The sequence below is a fragment of the Eublepharis macularius genome, chromosome 6 (assembly GCF_028583425.1).
Source record: "Eublepharis macularius isolate TG4126 chromosome 6, MPM_Emac_v1.0, whole genome shotgun sequence".
Taxonomy (NCBI): domain Eukaryota; kingdom Metazoa; phylum Chordata; class Lepidosauria; order Squamata; family Eublepharidae; genus Eublepharis; species Eublepharis macularius.
Genome location: NC_072795.1, coordinates 136,537,918 through 136,556,344, shown reverse-complemented (window position 1 = coordinate 136,556,344; position 18,427 = coordinate 136,537,918). Strand labels below are relative to the sequence as shown.

Sequence of the window (18,427 nt, the reverse complement as noted above, 5' to 3'; positions counted from 1 at the left end):
AAGCAGGCAGCCTGACCAGCCACTCCCCCGGACAGTCCCACAGAATACCAGACTGTCTGGGTGAAAACTGGACTCATGGCAACCCTATCCTCACAGGGTTGTTGTGAGGATAAAATGGAGGTCAGCAGAATCAAGTAAACTGCCTTGGTTCCCCATTGGGGAGAAACGTGTGGTAAAAATGAAGCAAAATAAATTTTAAAAATGAAAAATAAATCGTATGTTGGCCCCAGAAAATAAATATTTTTAAAGGCTCCTTTTCTTTTCCCGCTGTGTAAGGAAGTGCCCTTATATGGCAACTGGTCCGAAGGAAGGACTAACCCAACGATGCTCTCAGAAAAGTGGCGAGTGGCCAGCATGGGTGAAGCAGGGGCATACGTTGGACCCAGCGGAAGACAACTTCTTTTGGGAAGCTTCCCTGTATCCTGAAATTGGCCTTATGTCATGTCAAGAGAGGAGCTTCTGGACGTGATTTTGTGATATATAAAAACAAGAGGCAAGATTATTTTGGATAGGCATCTAAATAATGATCAGTTGGACAATATAAGTTGATTTCATAACAGTCAAATATGCCCTCATATCATTCATCACCTAAGCATATAAATATTGTATCATCACATTAAAAATCAAATAATTTCATATTTTCTAAGTACACAATCCTTGTAAGCCCACATTACTGGTGACAGTATATTCAAAATGCAGCATATCTCTATACTAGACAAATATATTAATGGACAAATTTTGTCATGATCTCGGGATAAGTTTGCTCTTGCTCTCCCGCTGCTTGCTCATTTTTGCAAATGATCTGCTGATTTTTGCTAATCTTTGCAATTTGTCCTTGGATGAGTTAAGAGAAATTCTCTTAATTACTCTTACCCAGTTTCTCCCTGAATACCAACAATCTTTTTTGTTCCCTATTTTTAGGAATTTAGAGTCAATTCCTTTTTTATCAAATTGAAATCTGAAGAAAGGAAGGTTCTGTAAAACTGCAGGATTTCACTCTGTAGATGCTCAGAGGCAGGCAATGTCTTCTCGAGCCTTCCCATCCTACTAGAGCATCACCCTTTGGTGTATAACAAAAAACAACTGCAGAGATGAATATACAAAAGGGCGCCATGACTGAAGAGAAATAAAAGAAAAACTAAAGAGAAAGCCTACTCTTAAAAGAGAAAAAAGAACAAGAAGAATCAGTGATTATACCTAAAAAAGTGAAGTTCATAGGAAGACGTTTCCCACCTCAGAACAACCCTAGAAGTGAGTGGATTTAAATTCTGTTAAAGGGTTTAACATAATTCAGTTTTGTGACCATGGTAGAAATGAGTTGCCCGTGGGATCTGTGTTTCATCTTTTCCAATAGGCCAGCTTCCATGTGAACCTCTCCATGTGGTAAACTAGACAAAAAGTTGCAAGGATCTCTGAATACAGCCTTAATGGATATAGACATAGACTAAATTTCACACACAATTAACCGTGTCAGAGTGCATGGAAGATCATTCCAGTTGCCATCCTTATATATTTCTATGCAGTCTTCATGGTCCCCATTGGGCTCTTTGGGGGCCCATTTTGAGTATTCCATTCGATCACCATTTAAATGCTTAAAGACGCCTTCCGTTTCCTGGTCATTCATTCCAAGAAATGCATTTTTCCCAAACTTGGCAGCGAGTCTTTGCACAGCCTTGTTTTCCTCATCATTCCTTGGTGAAGCAATTTGCATGCCAAAATGGGAACATGTTGCTTTTGAAAGGTCATAATTACCTTCAGCTCCATTGGTTACAAATTTTTTTTCTCTTGCTGTTGTGCTGTTTGGAAAAATTTGACCTAGAATGACTGACAAAGAATACAACCCAAATTAATTCTTCCACATGCACTTTTATCATAACAGTCCAGTCTGTCTGTATCATTCTGCATGTTTGGTTGGTCAACAGGAATATTTTAATCATGTGAACTTTGCATATAATCAAAGAACATGATTCAAGCAAGCCGATGCAACTTACCTGTTGAGGTTTTACTTGCAGTCGATTGCAACTCCTTCAGCTGTGCCTGTAAATTATTGATCTGAGTTTTGAGAAGTTCAAGTTCTAAAAGGGAAAAAAAATAAAAGCATTATTTGGGTTGTATTTATGTATTTTCTTTGATCCTTCACCTATCCTGAAGGATCAGTCCTTGAGGATGACTCCACTCTCCCTTGGCTTCTCTGGAAGGGTGAGTTCAACACAGGCTCTTCATAGGGTTGCCAGGTACCCACTGCAGGTAGGAGGTCTCCCATCTCCTGTTGCTTGCTACTACTCTGGTGGGCAGTATGAGGGGGGAAAGTTTAAAATATCACTGTTGGCAAGACAGTGTTACATTACTTTCAGGGAAAACTCTCTAGGAATTGCTGGAATCTCTATGGTAAAAGCTGAACTAGGCAGAGGAGGAGGCACAAGGCCTCAAAGATCACTGGAGGACAACTAGAACTGTTGTTATTAAGGATGTACCCTGGATATAATACCAGACCAGTGTTTCCCAACCAGGATTCCATGGAACCCTGGGGTTCCGCAGGACATTGTCAGGGGTTCCGCAAGAAATTGGCCAAGAACCTGAGAAAATATCTTTGTCATGAGTTACTTTTAAGAGCTGTCTTGTGAGCAGAGTCAGCTCTACAGGCTTGAGAGGGGTCTCAGCAGTCAAATTGCCTGCACCTGCATGATTGCAGCAGAGCTTGTGTGTTAGCGTGCCTTCTCTCCTCTCACAAGTTTCTCAGGGTAGTAATTGTTAAGGTGTGTATTGCCCTGATTGGCTGGATTTGTGTTAAGATGTGACTGTTTCCAGCTAAGGGGGTGGCTTTCCTTCCTGCTGCTGAACCACCACTTTGCTTTAGATGCTGTTACCTGGAAGGTTCCGTCAACTGCGTTAGTCTCCTCCTCCTCCTCCTCCTCCTTCCAGTTTTGCAAGACCAGCTAACCCTGTTATGGACTCTATTGGTGAGGCCCAGCTGTGGGATCATTGGTCAGCTAGTTCTAGTGTTTCAGTTGAGATAGCCCTACTCAGTCATAGTAAGGATTTGCTATTTTATCTATATGCTTGCAAAGTTTGACTGGGTGACACCAGCTTTTGTGTGTGTGTGTGTGTTAACCCTCTTGAATTTCTTAGAATTTTTAAAAAAAACACCTTTTGCTTTACCTGTCTTGGTTCACTGTCTCTAACACCACAAACTGTGTCACACTGAGAGACAAAGGGGTAACTCCCTCTCTCTCTCTCTCTCTCTCTCACACACACACACACACACGCGCACGCGTGGGAAGATTCCAGTTCATACAAACAGTATTTACATATGGTCATGTTTCTGAGAGTCTCTCTACATGAGATATCTGACATGTGAAGAACACATGTCAGGAGGTGCAATGGGAGCCAGAAAGTGTAGTTTAAAAAGACAGAGCCAGTGACAGGGAAAGTCTTTGCTCTGCACTGCAGCTGCGTGCAAGGGCTTGAAATGCCAGAAGGGAAACTTCAGCCCATTATAACCTCTCCAGGTCCAAGCTCGGCTCTGGAAGGCAGCTCCAGCCCATTTCCATTCCTCACTGCCCTCTGGTTGCGATCCCACACAGTTTTAGACTGGAGAGGAGAAATTGACAAAGCCTTCTGGGAGGCAAAGATGAAATTTACAAACCCTCTGAGGAGCAATCTCTGCTGGCTCTGTCTTCTTAAACTATGCTTCCCAGCTAACATTGTGCCTCCCTACACTTGACAAACATGTGCCAAAGTGTCTTGTGTAGAGGGACTCTGAGATAGTAATACAGGAATTTCTGTACACCTAAACAGTCTTTTAATGAAAACATGAGCACTCTAGTAATTATGCATCAGCTTAGAAGTGAAATTACCACATGTGAACTGAAGCTAGTACATTTCTCAAAGGTAAGGTAGCTGGTTTTTATTTTAAGTATATTTTAATAAGAGTAACAACCCTCCCCTGGATGCTAGCAAAGGGCTTCGTCCCACCATCTCCAATTACAAAATAGAAAATGGTGTTAATGCATCCACACTTATTTCAAAGTTCATTAGGAGAAATAGACTGTAGACTCTTCCTAGGATTTTGAATAGGGCTGTCCACTGATTGAAGAGACTTTAAACCTACTCATAATCTATCCTTTTAACAAGCTGGTTTAATTAAAATTCATTTCCATGTTGCCAACACTACAAAGCAGATGTCTTTTTAAAAGGATATTGGGGGGTAAAAGTGAGCTAATAAGCAGTAGTTTTTGTTAATTATCAGAATACACCATGGCCCTTTTCACACTGCTTACCTGCAAAATATTGCGCAAAAGTCACAGAACATCGCATTTTCTCGCGTGAGATTTGCAGTATTTCGCGTTGTTGTTGCAGCAGGTAAGCAGTGTGAAAAGGGCCCATGTTTTTTTATTACACTGAAACTCCAGAGCTAAAATGACTTCCATCCATTTTCTTACATTTCAATATTAATTGTCTGTAAATCTTGTTAGCTACTGACTACACATTTGTCTGCATACTGGAGTTTTTGTTAATCAATAATTTCCAATTATAATTTTTGGATTATTTTCCATTCTGATTTTTTTAAAAAAATATTTTAAGACTTTGCTGTGTGATTTCAAAGCTTTGGAGATGTTGCCATTTAGCCTTGATACTGTGAAAGGCTCTGTTTTAATTTCTGCTTAAGGCAATAGCATATGAGCAGTGAGAGAGAGAGAGAGAGAGAGAGAGAGAGAGCGCGAGAGAGACTGCGAAAGCTGTAATTATGTGCCATGGTTCATTAGGCAGGTTCCACAGGAGGATGACTGGTGGCCATTTTTGAAAATGGCATTGACAGACTTATGCTAACATGCTCATAAAGTTTAACAAGTTGCTTTTCTCCCAGAACTATATATTCTACCCCATACAAATTGCTGTCAGGGATAAAATTGCTACAGAGTTCTGTTACAGATACAAGCCTGAAATTATATGCTCGAGTTCTACTAAAGATTTATATCTGGTTTAGAATGTTGTGTCTCCTTACAGAGCCCATGAAGCTCATCCTACATTCTTATTCATTTGGTGCAGGAAAACAAAAATATACAGTAAAAACTCGCTCCCTGTGTAGATTCCCCTGCCCCTCAAAGACATCTTACCTGTGCCTCCACTGTCACCCTTGGGTCCTCTTTCGCCTTGATCTCCTTTAGACCCAGGAGGGCCAGCTTTTCCCGGGGGTCCCTGTATCCCTTTTAATCCTGACAATTCATTATATAGATGAACAGAAAAGATAAGTGAAAAAATGATGGGCATTCTTGTGTTATATTCAACAACAAGAAGAAATCATTGCTCAACAGAATATTCCGAAGCAACCAAAATGTGAAACTCACTGTCCTAATCTAACAGAGTCCACTTCTTTGGAAGAAAATGACCCAAATCCTTTCTGTGCTATTATCTTAAATCCTTAAAGTGGTGATAACAAGGGCAGAATTTGGGATTTTGTGTAAGCAAAGCATACACCTGTTTACTTTTGCTTGTGCAAGCATCACTATTTGTATCATAACATGACTTCTTGTGACAAAAGAGATTTCCCCCTAGAATGATTTCCTTAATCTTTGAAACATTCCTGAACCCCTTATGAAGAGAATCTTTGCATATAAGATCCCAAAAGGTGCTGAAAAGTCTATTTTGTTCCACTAGTAACTGAAATTCAGCAGCTCTGTTATAAGAAAGAGCTGGGATAGGAAAGCCCATTTGCAACAGTCTGCAGAGAGCATTTTTGGGAGAGGAAGGAGAAATAGGTGTGCTTGCTCAGGGTCCAGATTTCTACAGAATCTTATATTGTTCACTTGTTCACGTAACACGTGAAACGTAACACATAAAACTTTTATGACTTGGATTTTGAATTGCACAAGACTTCTTGTAGAACTGCATGTTTTGTGCCTGATTGCACACTTTTTAAAAGCCCTGATAGGCTCAAATAATGATTCAGCTCTTGGACGCAGTTCTTTGAAATTGTTTAGGCTTTACCTTGGTCTCCCTTTTCACCTTTAGGACCTTCCACTCCATCTCTTCCTGGTAATCCCTGACTCCCAGGTACGCCTGGCAATCCGTTACTCCCGGGAGTACCAGGCAGTCCATTGGTTCCAGCAAGGACAGTGCAGGTGTTTATTTTCTCTTCACAGTTGCAAGGCTCAGGGTCTGATGTTTTCACCAATGACACTCCCAGCACAAGGACATAGAAAGAATGAAGCTGCATAGCTCAAAAGCTAGGGGGGAAATAAACAGGTCTGTATTGTTAGGTCAAGTATCATGTAGTACAGACTCTAGCTTAATTCTTATAGAATGCACAAGAAGATGACAGATCCCAGAGCAGCAAAAGTGACCAGGAGGGAAGCAATTTTGACCACCACCCCCTCCCCAAGCTACTGTTGGCTATCAGAATTAATAGCAGTACATGAGGCGCACGGAGGGTATTTCTATGTAGGTTCTCATAGAATCATAGAGTTGGAAGGGGCCATACAGACCATCTAGTCCAACCCCCTGCCCAGAGCAGGATCAGCCTAAAGCATCCCTGACAAATATTCATCCAGCCTCTTCTTGAAAACTGCCAGTGAAGGGGAGCTCACCACTTCCCTAGGCAGCTGATACCACCTTTGAACTACTCTGACCGTGAAAAAGTTTTTCCTAATATCCAGCCGGTACCTTTGTGCATGTAATTTAAGCCCATTGCTTCGGGTCCTACCCTCTGCTGGGGGTACTATCACCCTGGTCCAAAGTCCCTACTCTCAATAGGTCTGCTTTTAATAAAATTAAATTTTAGAGCTCTAATTATGCCTAAGGTTACCAACTGCCTGGAGAAATAAATGCCCTGTCCCTTTAATAGAGTCGTAATAAGATGTTATTTACTTCCATGCTGTAAAAAGCATCATCTGTCCATTTCCACACAGCCTCTATTAAAGGGACAGGGCATTTTCTTTGGGCCTATTGGCAATTCTTGGCATGCTTCCTGAATGGAACAGGGCTTACAAAAAGATGCAATGGGCAGCCGCAAGGATTACCTTCTTCCAGCAGAGGCCTTAGAAGTGAATCGTGCAAAGTTATAGTGGACAACCTCTTCCAGGCTTGGAGTGATCTTTCTGGATTTCTTACGACACACTGGTAATTCTCATAGTATACTAGTGTGTCTGGCACCCAGTTGGGAATTACTGTTTTAAGGTGATAAGGTTTTCTCTGTGTAACCTGTTCCGCTGGTAGTAGAGTTTCCAGATGGTTGCCTTGAAAACACTGTGCACAGGAGAGAGGGGGCTCTCCCCTGCGTGCTTCTGGCCCTGGCGCAATGCCATCCCTTCCAGAAGTGACATCCTCATGCTGCCAGCAGCTATTGACACAACTGCGCAGGGGGTGGGGGTGGGGCTCCTCAGGGAAAGAGTAGGGGGTGCTCCTGCCCTTGGCCAGGAGATGCTGCTGTTGCATCTTTTGTTGCTATAATTGGCTTGCTGTGCTTGAAGCACAGAGGGAAGGGGAGCGGAGTCAGGGAGGCAGAGTGTAAGCCCCCATTCTCTTCAAGGGCCCTTGGGCCTGTGCTTTCTCCACCAGCAGCAGTTGATTGGCTGTGCTGCTTGGAAGCCAGGGATGGGAGAGGCAGAGGTGGTGCGTGAACCTGAGTCCTGCTCTTCCCAGCAAGGGCATGCTGGCACTGCTGCTGGCTCGGGCACAACCAGGTGTAGCAGCAGCCAGCCCGGTGCCACTACTAGCTTGCCTCAGCCAGCTGCTCCTCCTGTGCACAAAATACTGGACAGTTTTTACTCTATTTCCTCAGACTGTCTAAGAAAATACAATACAGTTGGTTAGCCCACTGATTCAATGGGCTTAGACTGGAACAACTCTTCTTAGGATTGCATGGCATATCGGTTACAAAAGTGCCACCAGATTTTGCTTTTGCTGCAACAGACTAACACAATTCCTTTCTTTCACAAAGTACACTGTATGTGCAAATAGTGGATTACATAAATATTTTGTGTGTTTGCAATTGCTAAACAGGTTACTCATTAATTTTATTCCTGGATACCCATCAGAGTTATTTTTCCCCTGTTAAAATGTCCATGCTTGCAAAATCTTCTTAGGTCTGGAGACATTGTAAACATTTTAATGTTTATAAGGAACTTGTCCAGAGTGATGCATTTCTGATGCAGTTTAGTATGTAACATGGGGTTGCCAGCCTCCAGGTGGTGGCTGGAGATCTCCCAGAATTACAACTGATTTCCAGGAGACAGAGATCAATCTCCTTGGAGAAATGGCTGCCTTGGAAGGTGGACTCTATGGCATTATAGCCAGCTGATGTCCCTCCCCTCCCTAAATTCCACCTTCTCCAGGCTCCACCCCCCCCCCCCAAATATCCAGGAATTCCCCAACCAGGACCTGGCAACCCTAAGTTCCCTTTAAACAGAAATTTCCCACTCTGAGCTAGCTGAGAGTTAAACTACACATCGAGTTGCTTATGGGTCTGCCCTGGGTCCTGTCAAATCAGATGAGCGCTGGGAATTATGACTTAAAATTTAATACCCAAGAGTGCATGGATTGGGATTTATTAACCAACAGGGAAGAATTGGTAGATGAGATGAAGGTGGTGGGGACCTTAGGGGGAGGTGACCATGTCCTCCTAGAATTCCAATTGCTGCGGGGGGGGGGGGGCAAGGAAGTTCATAGCCAGACTCGTAGGTTAGATTTCCATAGGGCCGACTTCAATGAACTCAGAGGCTTGATGAGAGTCATTCCGGGGGGGAGTGTGCTGGAAGGGAAAGGAGCGAGTGAAGGGTGGGCCCTTCTCAAACAGGAGCTTTTGCAAGCTCAAGCCCTCACTATCCCAGCAAGATGGAAACATGGTAAGGGCTCCAAGAAACCGATGTGGATGCACAGAGAGCTCCAGAATAAGCTAAGGGAGAAAAAGGAAATGTTCAGGAAATGGAGAGAAGGACAGACCTCTAAAGAGGAGTATATGAGGGTTACTAGGTACTGCAGATCAGCCATCAGAGAGGCCAAAGCTCAGTACGAGCTGGGTCTGGCCAGGAGGGCTCGCAACAATAAGAAAAACTTCTACAGATATGTGAGAAGCAAACGCAAGGTAAAAGAGGCAATTGGACTGCTGTTGGGAGTAGATGGAGGAACTCTGATGCAGGACAGAGAAAAAGCAGACAGGTTTAATGACTTTTTTGCCTCTGTTTTCTCCCTGAAGAACTCAGGCACATCTAGAGATAGTAGAAAATGTGGCAGGACACCTGAGTGGCTAATTGACATTGACAGAGAGGTAGTGGAGAGGCATCTGGCTGCACTGGATGAATACAAATCCCCTGGGCCGCATGGGGTGCACCCAAGAGTGCTCAAAGAACTTTCTAGAGAACTTGCAGAACCCCTGTCCATCATCTTCAAGGCCTCCTGGAGGACTGGGGATGTGCCACAAGATTGGAGAAGAGCGAATGTTATCCCAATCTTTAAGAAAGGGAAGAAGGATGACCCGGGAAACTACAGGCCGGTCAGTCTGACTTCTGTTGCTGTGGAAATATTAGAACAGATTTTAAAGGGATCAATCTGTAAGCATCTAAAGGACCGCTCAGTGATCTGGGGAAGTCAGCATGGTTTTGTCCCTAACAGATCTTGCCAGACCAACCTGGGCCGATTCCAGACGACTAACCTGAAGGTGCTGCATGCCGCCATGTTCCGGATCGCGATGGGGAAAACACGAAATATCGCGTTTTCTCGCGCGAGTTTGGTGCGATGTTGCGCCAAACTTGCGCGAGAAAACATGATATTTCGCGTTTTCCCCGGCGCGATCCGGAACATGGCGGCATGCAGCGCCTTCAGGTTAGTCGTCTGGAATTGGCCCTGGTTTCCTCCTTTGATTGAGTGACCAACTTACTGGATTGGGGGAACTCTGTTGATGTGATTTATCTGGATTTCAGTAAAGCTTTTGATAAGGTCCCCCATGACATTCTGATGGGCAAACTGGAAGACTGTGGACTGGACTATAGGACAGTTTTGTGGATAGGGAACTGGTTAGAGGACCGCACCCAAAGAGTGGTGGTCAATGATGTTTCATCAGATTGGAGGGAGGTGTCCAGTGGGGTGCCGTGGGGCTCTTTTTTGGGCCTGGTACTTCTCAATATTTTTATCAAAGATCTGGATGAAGGGGCAAATGGGCTACTCATTAAATCTGCTGATGATACCAAATCGGGAGGAGTAGCAAACACCCAAGAAGATAGAATTAAAATTCAACAAGACCTGAATACTCTGGAGAAGTGGGCAGCTGTGAATGGGATGCAATTCAACAAAGACAAGTGCACAGTATTACATCTGGGCCACAAAATTGGGAAGCACAAATACTGGATGGGGGATACACTTCTGGGCAGTAGTATATGTGAAAGGGATCTTGGGGTAAGAGTGGACTGGGGAAATGTATAAGTGCTGATGGGTTGTGTGATAAATAGCACAAATGACTGGGCAAGTAGCAGCTCCTTGGGGTCCTTTCAGGTCAGTTAAATGGTACGGCAGAGGGAAGGCCTAAGCTCCCTCTCTCTGTGTGCCACAATTCTGATTCCGATCAGGCCATCACATGCTTGGAAATTAAGTTTTAGCATAGAGCTCCCAGCACACATCTGGTCCAACAGAACCCAGGGTACACACAGGTCAGATCTGTAAACAGAATGACATAGTTAGGCCGATTCTAGGGTTGCTAACCTCCAGGTGGAGCCTTGAGATCTTGCAGAATTATAACTTATCTCCGAATGACAGAGATTAGTATCCCTGAAGAAAATGGCTGCTTTGAAGGATGGACTCTATGGCCTTATGCCTTGCTGAGGCCTCTCCCCTCCCCAAATCCTTGGAGATTTGGCAGGGGTGGAACCTGAAGAGGGCGGGCTTTCGGGAGGGGAGGGACCTCAGCAGGGTATAATGCCATAGGGATTGTCCTCCGTAGCAATATAGAAAGAATTGATTAAATTGTAATTCCTGGAAGAAGCCAGGCTAGCTACCCACTTTTCTGTATCTCCTCAGTTGAGGCCTGTATAGTAGGAGAGAAGGCTGAGACTGGAAGAGCTCTATAAATATGTTATTGCCATAAAGTTTAGAGTTTGTTGGAAGACTAAGTGTGTTTAATATAAAGATAGAGATAACATACTTTGAAACATGGTGGCAGCAGTGACCGAATCCTAGGCAGAAGACTGGTAATAATCTGCTTGTTAAAGAAAAGAAAAAGAGGGGAAATGTAGGTTCTGAAATGACCAGGGCCATTGAACCTTCAAGCCTTGAACTTAGCCCAGGCATGGAAGACCAGGAAAGAGAAGTTTAATTGGTCTGCGGACATTGCAATCGCAGATAAACAAGGTAGGGTTGCCAGGTTCTCTTACTTTCCCAGCAGGGACCTGGCATTTACCATTATGATCTTCATCCATGCGCGCTTTGTGCACAAGGCCAATTTGGGCCCCTGTGAAGCACAGGAGTATGCCCACCGTTGAGTGTGATGACATCACTTCCGGAAGTGACGTCATTGCTGCTGGTGGGAGTATGCCTGTTTCATGCTGTCCTGGGAGGTTTTTGCCTCTTGGGCCCTTTCCTTGGGCCTCTTCCTCCTGCCAACCAGGTGATTGGTAGCAGGGGGCCAGAGGCATAGTGTGTGGTGGACCAGGGGGGTGGCTGCCCTGGATGCAAAATTTTGAGGGGGTGCCTTGTCCACGCCCCCCCCAAAGGGCTTCTTCACCACTGCTGCTTGCCTTGGTGCCCAGCTGCCAGGTGCTCTGGCGCAGCAGGCAGCGCGGCAGGCAGTGCGCCTCCCCACCCCTTCGCCAGCACTGCTGCCCACCTGCCCACCTTGCTGCTGTCCAGCAAGCTGGGTGCCCCAGTGGCACAGCAGATGGTGGGGAGGCAAGCGGGGAGGTGGGCTGCCTCCTCGCTCACCTCCCCGCCTTTTCAAGTTCAAGTTCAAGTTCAAGTTAGCCTTTATTGGCATATAGCAACAATTCAAGTTATCCACTTACAGAAAAACCCCAAGGTTAAAAGGATACTACATTACAAATACATAAATACATTTATAGCTTATTTCCGTGAAATCCTTTGACGCAGCTTCAAAGCGGAATGGAGAAACTTGGCCACCTTCTCGGTGACGTCAGGAAAGGAATCGTTCAACAGTCTATAGACTTTGAGCGAGTCAGCACAATCCATCATACTAGCTAAAACAGATTTTAAATATGTTTGATGTATACCAGCATACAAAAGACAATGCAAAAGAACATGTGTAATTGGCTCAATACATTTTTGTTCACATAAACAGCATCTAGCTGAATAGGCTATCCTGTTAAATCTGTCATACAGAATGGCCGAAGATATAGCATTGCACCTGGCCAGAGAGGACACTCTACGAAGTTGTGGCACCTGCAGGGAAGATAAATATGGAACCATCCTCGCTACAGTGAGAGGAATTTCAAAGCTCAGGGGAGAGCAGGTTTTAGTAGCCAGGCTATATAACTTCTGGCGCTCAATATCTAGCAACCTACTCTTAATCTGATAAAATGTGGCATTTGATGTTAACAAGGACAGCGAGTCCATAGATATACCCATGCCTTTCATTTTTTCCACGATATACGCTGACCAATTTGACACATTGGACTCTGAAAGCATTTGATATATAAATGCTGCCGGGCGCCCTGGTGGCACAGCAGGTGGAGAGGCAAGCAGGGAGGCGGCCCACCTCCCCACTCACCCCTTACCTCTTTGCTGCAGCTGCTCGTGCAGCTGCAGCTAAGTGATAAGGGACGGTGAGCGTCCCGAACCAGTGGAGCATTCCCGAGTGAGAGGGTGCCCCTGCACGATGACATCACTTCTCAGAAGTGATGTCATTGCACAGTGCCGGAGCATGTGTGCGCTTTGCGTGCTCTCGTGGAGGGAGAGGGAAGACTCCCTCCTGCCCCAGGCAACACTGGACCATGCTACACCACTGCAGGAGGCCCAGGCTGGGAGCGGGGGAGCCTCTGCCTCCACTGGGGGACCTAGCAACCTTAGAAGAGGAGGGTGTGAAAGTGTTTTCATATCTAATTGGAGAAAAAGGGAGGGAAATAATTGGCACATGGTGTGCAAGTGTTTTCCGAGCACAGTGTAATCTGACTACAACAGTGGCCTGTTTTGATGTCCAGTGCAACCTCAGAAAGAATGAAAGAGTAGAAAGGTATAATTTTTTAACCCAGAATCAAACACTGGGGGAAGGTATTGATGAGTCTTGCATGAGTTTGAAAATACTTGCAGCCAGCAGCAACTTTGGAGACATTAAAGACTCACTGATACGGGACAGGATAGTGCGTGGCATTCAGGACACACAAGCGCGAGAGAGATTACTGAAGGAAGCTGATTTTGCCTTAGAGAAAAGTTTGAAGATATGCAGGACTGCTGATTTGTCTAAGGACAGGATGAGAACCCTGGAAGGACAAATCCTGGAGCCAGTGCATAAAGTCCAACAGAGAGAGGGGAAAACCAAACACAAGAACACTAGTGAACACCGCCGAGCATTCTAACTATCAGGAAGGTAAACACCCAAGAAAAAAAAAAGACGGATGCCCAGTTTATGGGGGGAAATGCCATAAATGTGATAAATTGAACCACTTTTGCATTCAAGTGCCTCTCCAAATAGAACAAGCCCAAATCTAGAGTACATCTGGTGGCTATGGAGAGTGATTGTGAAGGAGAAGATCTGTTTTGGGTAGCAGATCAAGTGATAAATTAAATGAATGAAATGATAAATGAAAACCCTACAGGGCACTAGAACCACTTGTATGCAGTCCTGATACTGGGCAATAAAACAGTACATTTCCAGTTAGATTGTGGTGCCAGTTGCAACATTATTCCAACTCAGCAAGAAGAAACTAATTAACCAAGACTCTTTTACCCACAAGTGGGAGATTACTGCAGCCAGGGTTTATGGGGAATGCCCTTGGTGAACTAAAGAAACAGCACCTGCAACGACAGGCCTTGTATTATAATCAGTCAGTCCACCGAAGATCTTTCAGACCTCCAAAGCAGCCATTTTCTTCAAGGGAACGGATCTCTGTGGCCTGGAGTAATTTAGTCTGAAAGTATAGTTGTAGGTTTACTACAGAGTGCAGAGGCAAGGCAAGTGAAACTGTTTATGATTCTTTGTGAGGCTATGATGCAGTGCCCACAATAGGGCTGCCAGACCCCCGATGGGGGCGGGGGATCCCCCACCCCCACCCTCCCACCCCCGCCCCTACTTACCTTGCCAGCAGGGGGGGTGCACCTTCCATGCGCGCCCCCCTGCGGTAATGCGTGCCCCCACACACAGCAGCCACCAGGATCAGGCCTCTTTTGGCCTGGATTGGGGCCCCTGTGGAGCGCAGGAGCATTCCTGTGCTCTGCAGGGGCCCACAACGGACCCGGTCCGTGTCAAAATGGGCCCAATCTACGCCTGTTTTGGTGCGGATCGGGCCCGTTTTGGCGTGGATTGGGCCCGTTGTGGGCCCCTGCGGAGCGCAGGAACGCTCCTGCGCTCCACAGGGGCCCCAAACAGGCCTGATCCATGCCAAAACAGGCGCGGATTGGGCCCATTTTGGCGCGAATTGGGCCCGTTGTGGGCCCCTGCGGAGCGCAGGAACGCTCTTGCACTCCGAAGGAGCCCAAAACGGGCCCGATCCGCACCAAAACAGGCCCAATCCGCGCCCGTTTTGGCGCAGATCAGGCCTGTTTTGGGCTGCTGCGAAGTGTAGGAGCATTCCTGCACTCCGCAGCAGCCCCCAACGGCGCAATCCAGGGGCTGCGTGATGACGTCACTTCACAGAAGTGACATCATCATGCTTGCAGGAGCGAGCGCGCAACCCCCCTCCCAGGTAAAAGCCAGGCCCCAATCTCCCGCTGGGAGATTGAGGGGGCCTGGCAACCCTAGCCCACAACCAGGTCCTGACTTGGGTTAAAAAAAAAATCTGAGAGGGGCCGCTCGTATGGCAGCTGAGCCTTCATGGGGATTAGAAATATTTGCCCACACACACACACCTTCTGTCATGATCCCAGGCCTAAGGCTAAAAAAAGACCAGCTTGTAGACCTCAAGTAAGCCTTTCTTCCTCAAAGGCCTGAAGCCTTCTCTAAATTTTGCGATATGCCTCCATTTCTCAGGCACCATCCAAGCTTCAGGACTGGACTAAGAGGAAATGGAGGGAAAAGCAGAAACCGTTGCTGTCAAGGATGCACAGCTATAACAAACAACATATGAGGGCCCTGCACAGTGAAAGTGGGTGGTAAGATTGCCAGCTCCGTGTTGGGAAGTTTCTGGAAATTTGGGGGTACAGACTGGGGAGGGTGGGGCTTTGAGAAGGGGTGGACCTCAGTAGAGTATAACACCATTAGGGTCCCCAGGTGCCTGCCAAGAGAGTGACTAGCCTGAGATAACCCACCAAGTTTCATGGCAGAGTGACAATTTGAACTTAGGCTTTCCCAGTCATATAATATAGTTAATACCAAGAATCTTCAAGTGCTATCATAAAAAGAAACATCATGTTGATATGAAATAAAATGATTGCTATATTATTCAAGCAGATAGTGACAGAGTGGCAAGGCAGAGATCTCCATATGTTTGACTACTTAAGTGTCAGAGTACTTGGCAACCTGTACCCAGCTTTATTGCTCAGTGTTTGTTTTGTGGCTATTTTTGACATTTACATCTGACGGAAAGGTTAAGCTAAACTGACAAACATTCTAGAGTGAATTGAATTTTCACACATGGTGGGGGCACTTCATTCTGCAAAAGGAAGTACGTATTTTATTAAAAATGAATGACAGGGAGGAGGGTGCTAGGCATTTTTTTTTTACATTTGGCAATGTCATCATCTTAGTTGTCTCAGTTGCTTTGTTATTCAAAAAAGAACCTAATAATTGCCTTCTGCATCATGACTTTCTAATCCAACATGGTCTCTCCAGATGCTTGTGGGCATTCACAAAGCAAGGCATGGTGTTATGACTATGAGCTGTTTTTGCACCCAGTACTTGGCACACAGAAGCAACATTGCCTCTAATCATGGTGGCTCCATTGGGGTAGTCCTGGCTAACAGCCCCTGATAGACCTATCTGCAGTGGTGAGTTAGTATGATGAATTGGTAGAGAACTCTTTCATAGAATGCATAGGAGACCTGCGCTTCAGTGCACCATTGGTCAACTCTAAAATGAATTAGTGTGGACTATCCTGTTATATAAAAGGCAAGCTGTATTAATGATGACTCACCCCTTATTCTGGTGCACCTCCAGAGGGCACTGCCACGGCGAGAAGCCCTGGTGAGGTAGCCCATCCCTCCAGAGAATGCGCCATGGTGGGAAGCCCAGGCTGGGATCAGGCGTGGAGCAGGAGTCAATGCTCGCCCCCCCCCTTCACCCAGCTGGAATCAGGAGAAGAGCAGGTGGTAATGACCACCACTACCCTTCACCCTGCTGGAATCAGGGATGGAGCAGGTGGCAATGCCTGCCCCCCTTTACCCGGTTGGGATCAAAAGCAGAGCAGGAGGTAATGTCTGCCCCCTTCACCTGGCCGGGATCAGGAGCCGAGATGGAGGCAATGCCTGTCCCCCCTTCACCCAGCCGGGATCAGGCAAGGAGCAGGTGGCAATGCCCGCCCTCCTTCGCCCAGCTGGGATCAGGAGCAGAGCAGGAGGCAATGTCTGCCCCCCCCCTTTCACCTAGCCGGGATCAGGTGAGGAGCAGGTGGCAATACCCGACCCTTCCCCCACCCAGCCAGGATCAGGCGCACAGTAGCTGGCAATGCCCGCCCCCCTTCATCCAGCCAGGATCAGGCATGGAACAGCTGGCAATGCCTGCCTCTCCCTTTACTTGGCCAGGACCAGGTGCAGAGGAAGTGGCAATGCCTGCCCCTCCTTTCACCTAGCCGGGATCAGTCACGGAGAAGGAGGCAATGTCCACCTGCCCACTCTCCCCTTTCTAGAGCTCATTGTATTTTTTCCCACAACGGGCTTTTTTGCTAGTTCACAATAACTGAAGCATCACGGTAGCATTGGAGGACTCCATCACAGGAAACCAAGTAGCCTGATTTCCTGTGATGGGCAGATAACATAGCCCAGGTTCATCATTGTGCCCAGGCCGTGCACCATACAAGCAGCTGTGAAAATAAGGCATGGAATTAATACTGCAGACCTATCAGGGTTTCTGTCATTCCTAGCAAAATGCCCATCATTACATCAAACAAAACTTGACGTAGAAGGGAGGACTTATATACTGTGAGGACCCTTAAGTTGCAGAGTGCCGTGAAGTTGCAGTGTTGCCATGTACCTGAACACAGTGGCACACTGCACACGTCCCCTTCCAGTTGGTTCTCTGTCAGTGGGACCTAAGACCTCAGATTCAGACGCAGTGGGTGGGTTTTATTCCCGTATTAGCCCTGTCCCCACATGTAGCACTTCTTGCCCCACATGTGGGCTTTATTCTCATAATAGCCACATGTCCCCACATCCCCATTGGAATGAATACAATTGTAGTACTGTAGTACAGAAGTGAGTGAACTACATTTTGAAATACTAAACATTTTCTTATTTGGAGAGCAAGATGTACAGCAACAATCTTCAAAGTAAACAATTGCAACAAATAAATGTAAGAAAAAATTAAGAAATGGTATATTTGACAATAGTACTTCAGAAATGTTTTGGTATGGTTTGCCTCTAGACTTTGTGGTCCTCCCACACATGATAGGAAGATCACGTGTCTTGTTTCCACCATAATATGCAAATTACAGATTCATATGGCTTCAAGGTGCCTCAGACATGTGGGGAAAGTTCAGGATGTTTAACTTCCCACCTCTACTCAGTTTTGGTATTCAAAACTGGGCTCCCTAGTTTGATATTAGCATTTCAAAGGAGAAAATGTGTGCGTGTTTTAATAGACATATCTTTTCTCCTTTCGAACATTAATAACAAAGCAGGGAGCTGTGCGTTGTCAGTTTGAGGCCTTTGGCTTTCTCTCTTGTTCTCTGAATCCCTTTGTTGTCTTCTTGATTTTAAGCACAAAAGAGCTTCTCATACCTTTCTCAAATGCAATTCAGGCTTTGTCACAAACAGCAATACAAAACAGTTGAAGTAGGAATAACTTTGCTTCTTTGCATTCTGTACAGAAAAGTAATTATTTGTATAGCCATGGGGTGAGGGGAGGGAGTTACCAACTTACCTGACACAGTTTTGGCTTGTCTGTATGATGTAGCAAGATCTGAGTCCTTTACTACCTGTATCTTCTAAAATGGGTTTATTACCTTCTGGTCTCTTAGTAAGAATTCCACCAAAGCCCATCCCCTAACCCTGAACCTAGCTACAAAATACATAGTGCATGACTCACAGCCTGAAAGAAAGGCAAAATTAGGCAACAGTTATTTGTGGGAACTGGCAATATATTACCAAAGTAGCTCAAAGCAAACAATGATTAAAAAGG

At 45.7% G+C, this 18,427-nt stretch overlaps 1 protein-coding gene across 1 annotated transcript in view; it reads right to left on the bottom strand.

Annotated features, from left to right (window-relative positions):
- Window positions 1-18,264, bottom strand: part of LOC129332746 (pulmonary surfactant-associated protein D-like) — a 52,003-nt gene extending 33,739 nt beyond the window's left edge. The window contains exons 1-5 of the mRNA XM_054983973.1: window positions 18,170-18,264; window positions 5,989-6,227; window positions 5,118-5,216; window positions 1,992-2,075; window positions 1,456-1,824 (exon numbers count right to left, since the gene is read on the bottom strand). Coding sequence (XP_054839948.1) covers window positions 1,456-1,824; window positions 1,992-2,075; window positions 5,118-5,216; window positions 5,989-6,217 — 781 coding nt within the window. The 5' untranslated portion in view covers window positions 6,218-6,227; window positions 18,170-18,264. The remainder of the gene's footprint in view (window positions 1-1,455; window positions 1,825-1,991; window positions 2,076-5,117; window positions 5,217-5,988; window positions 6,228-18,169) is intronic.
- Between the last annotated feature and the right edge of the window lie 163 nt (window positions 18,265-18,427).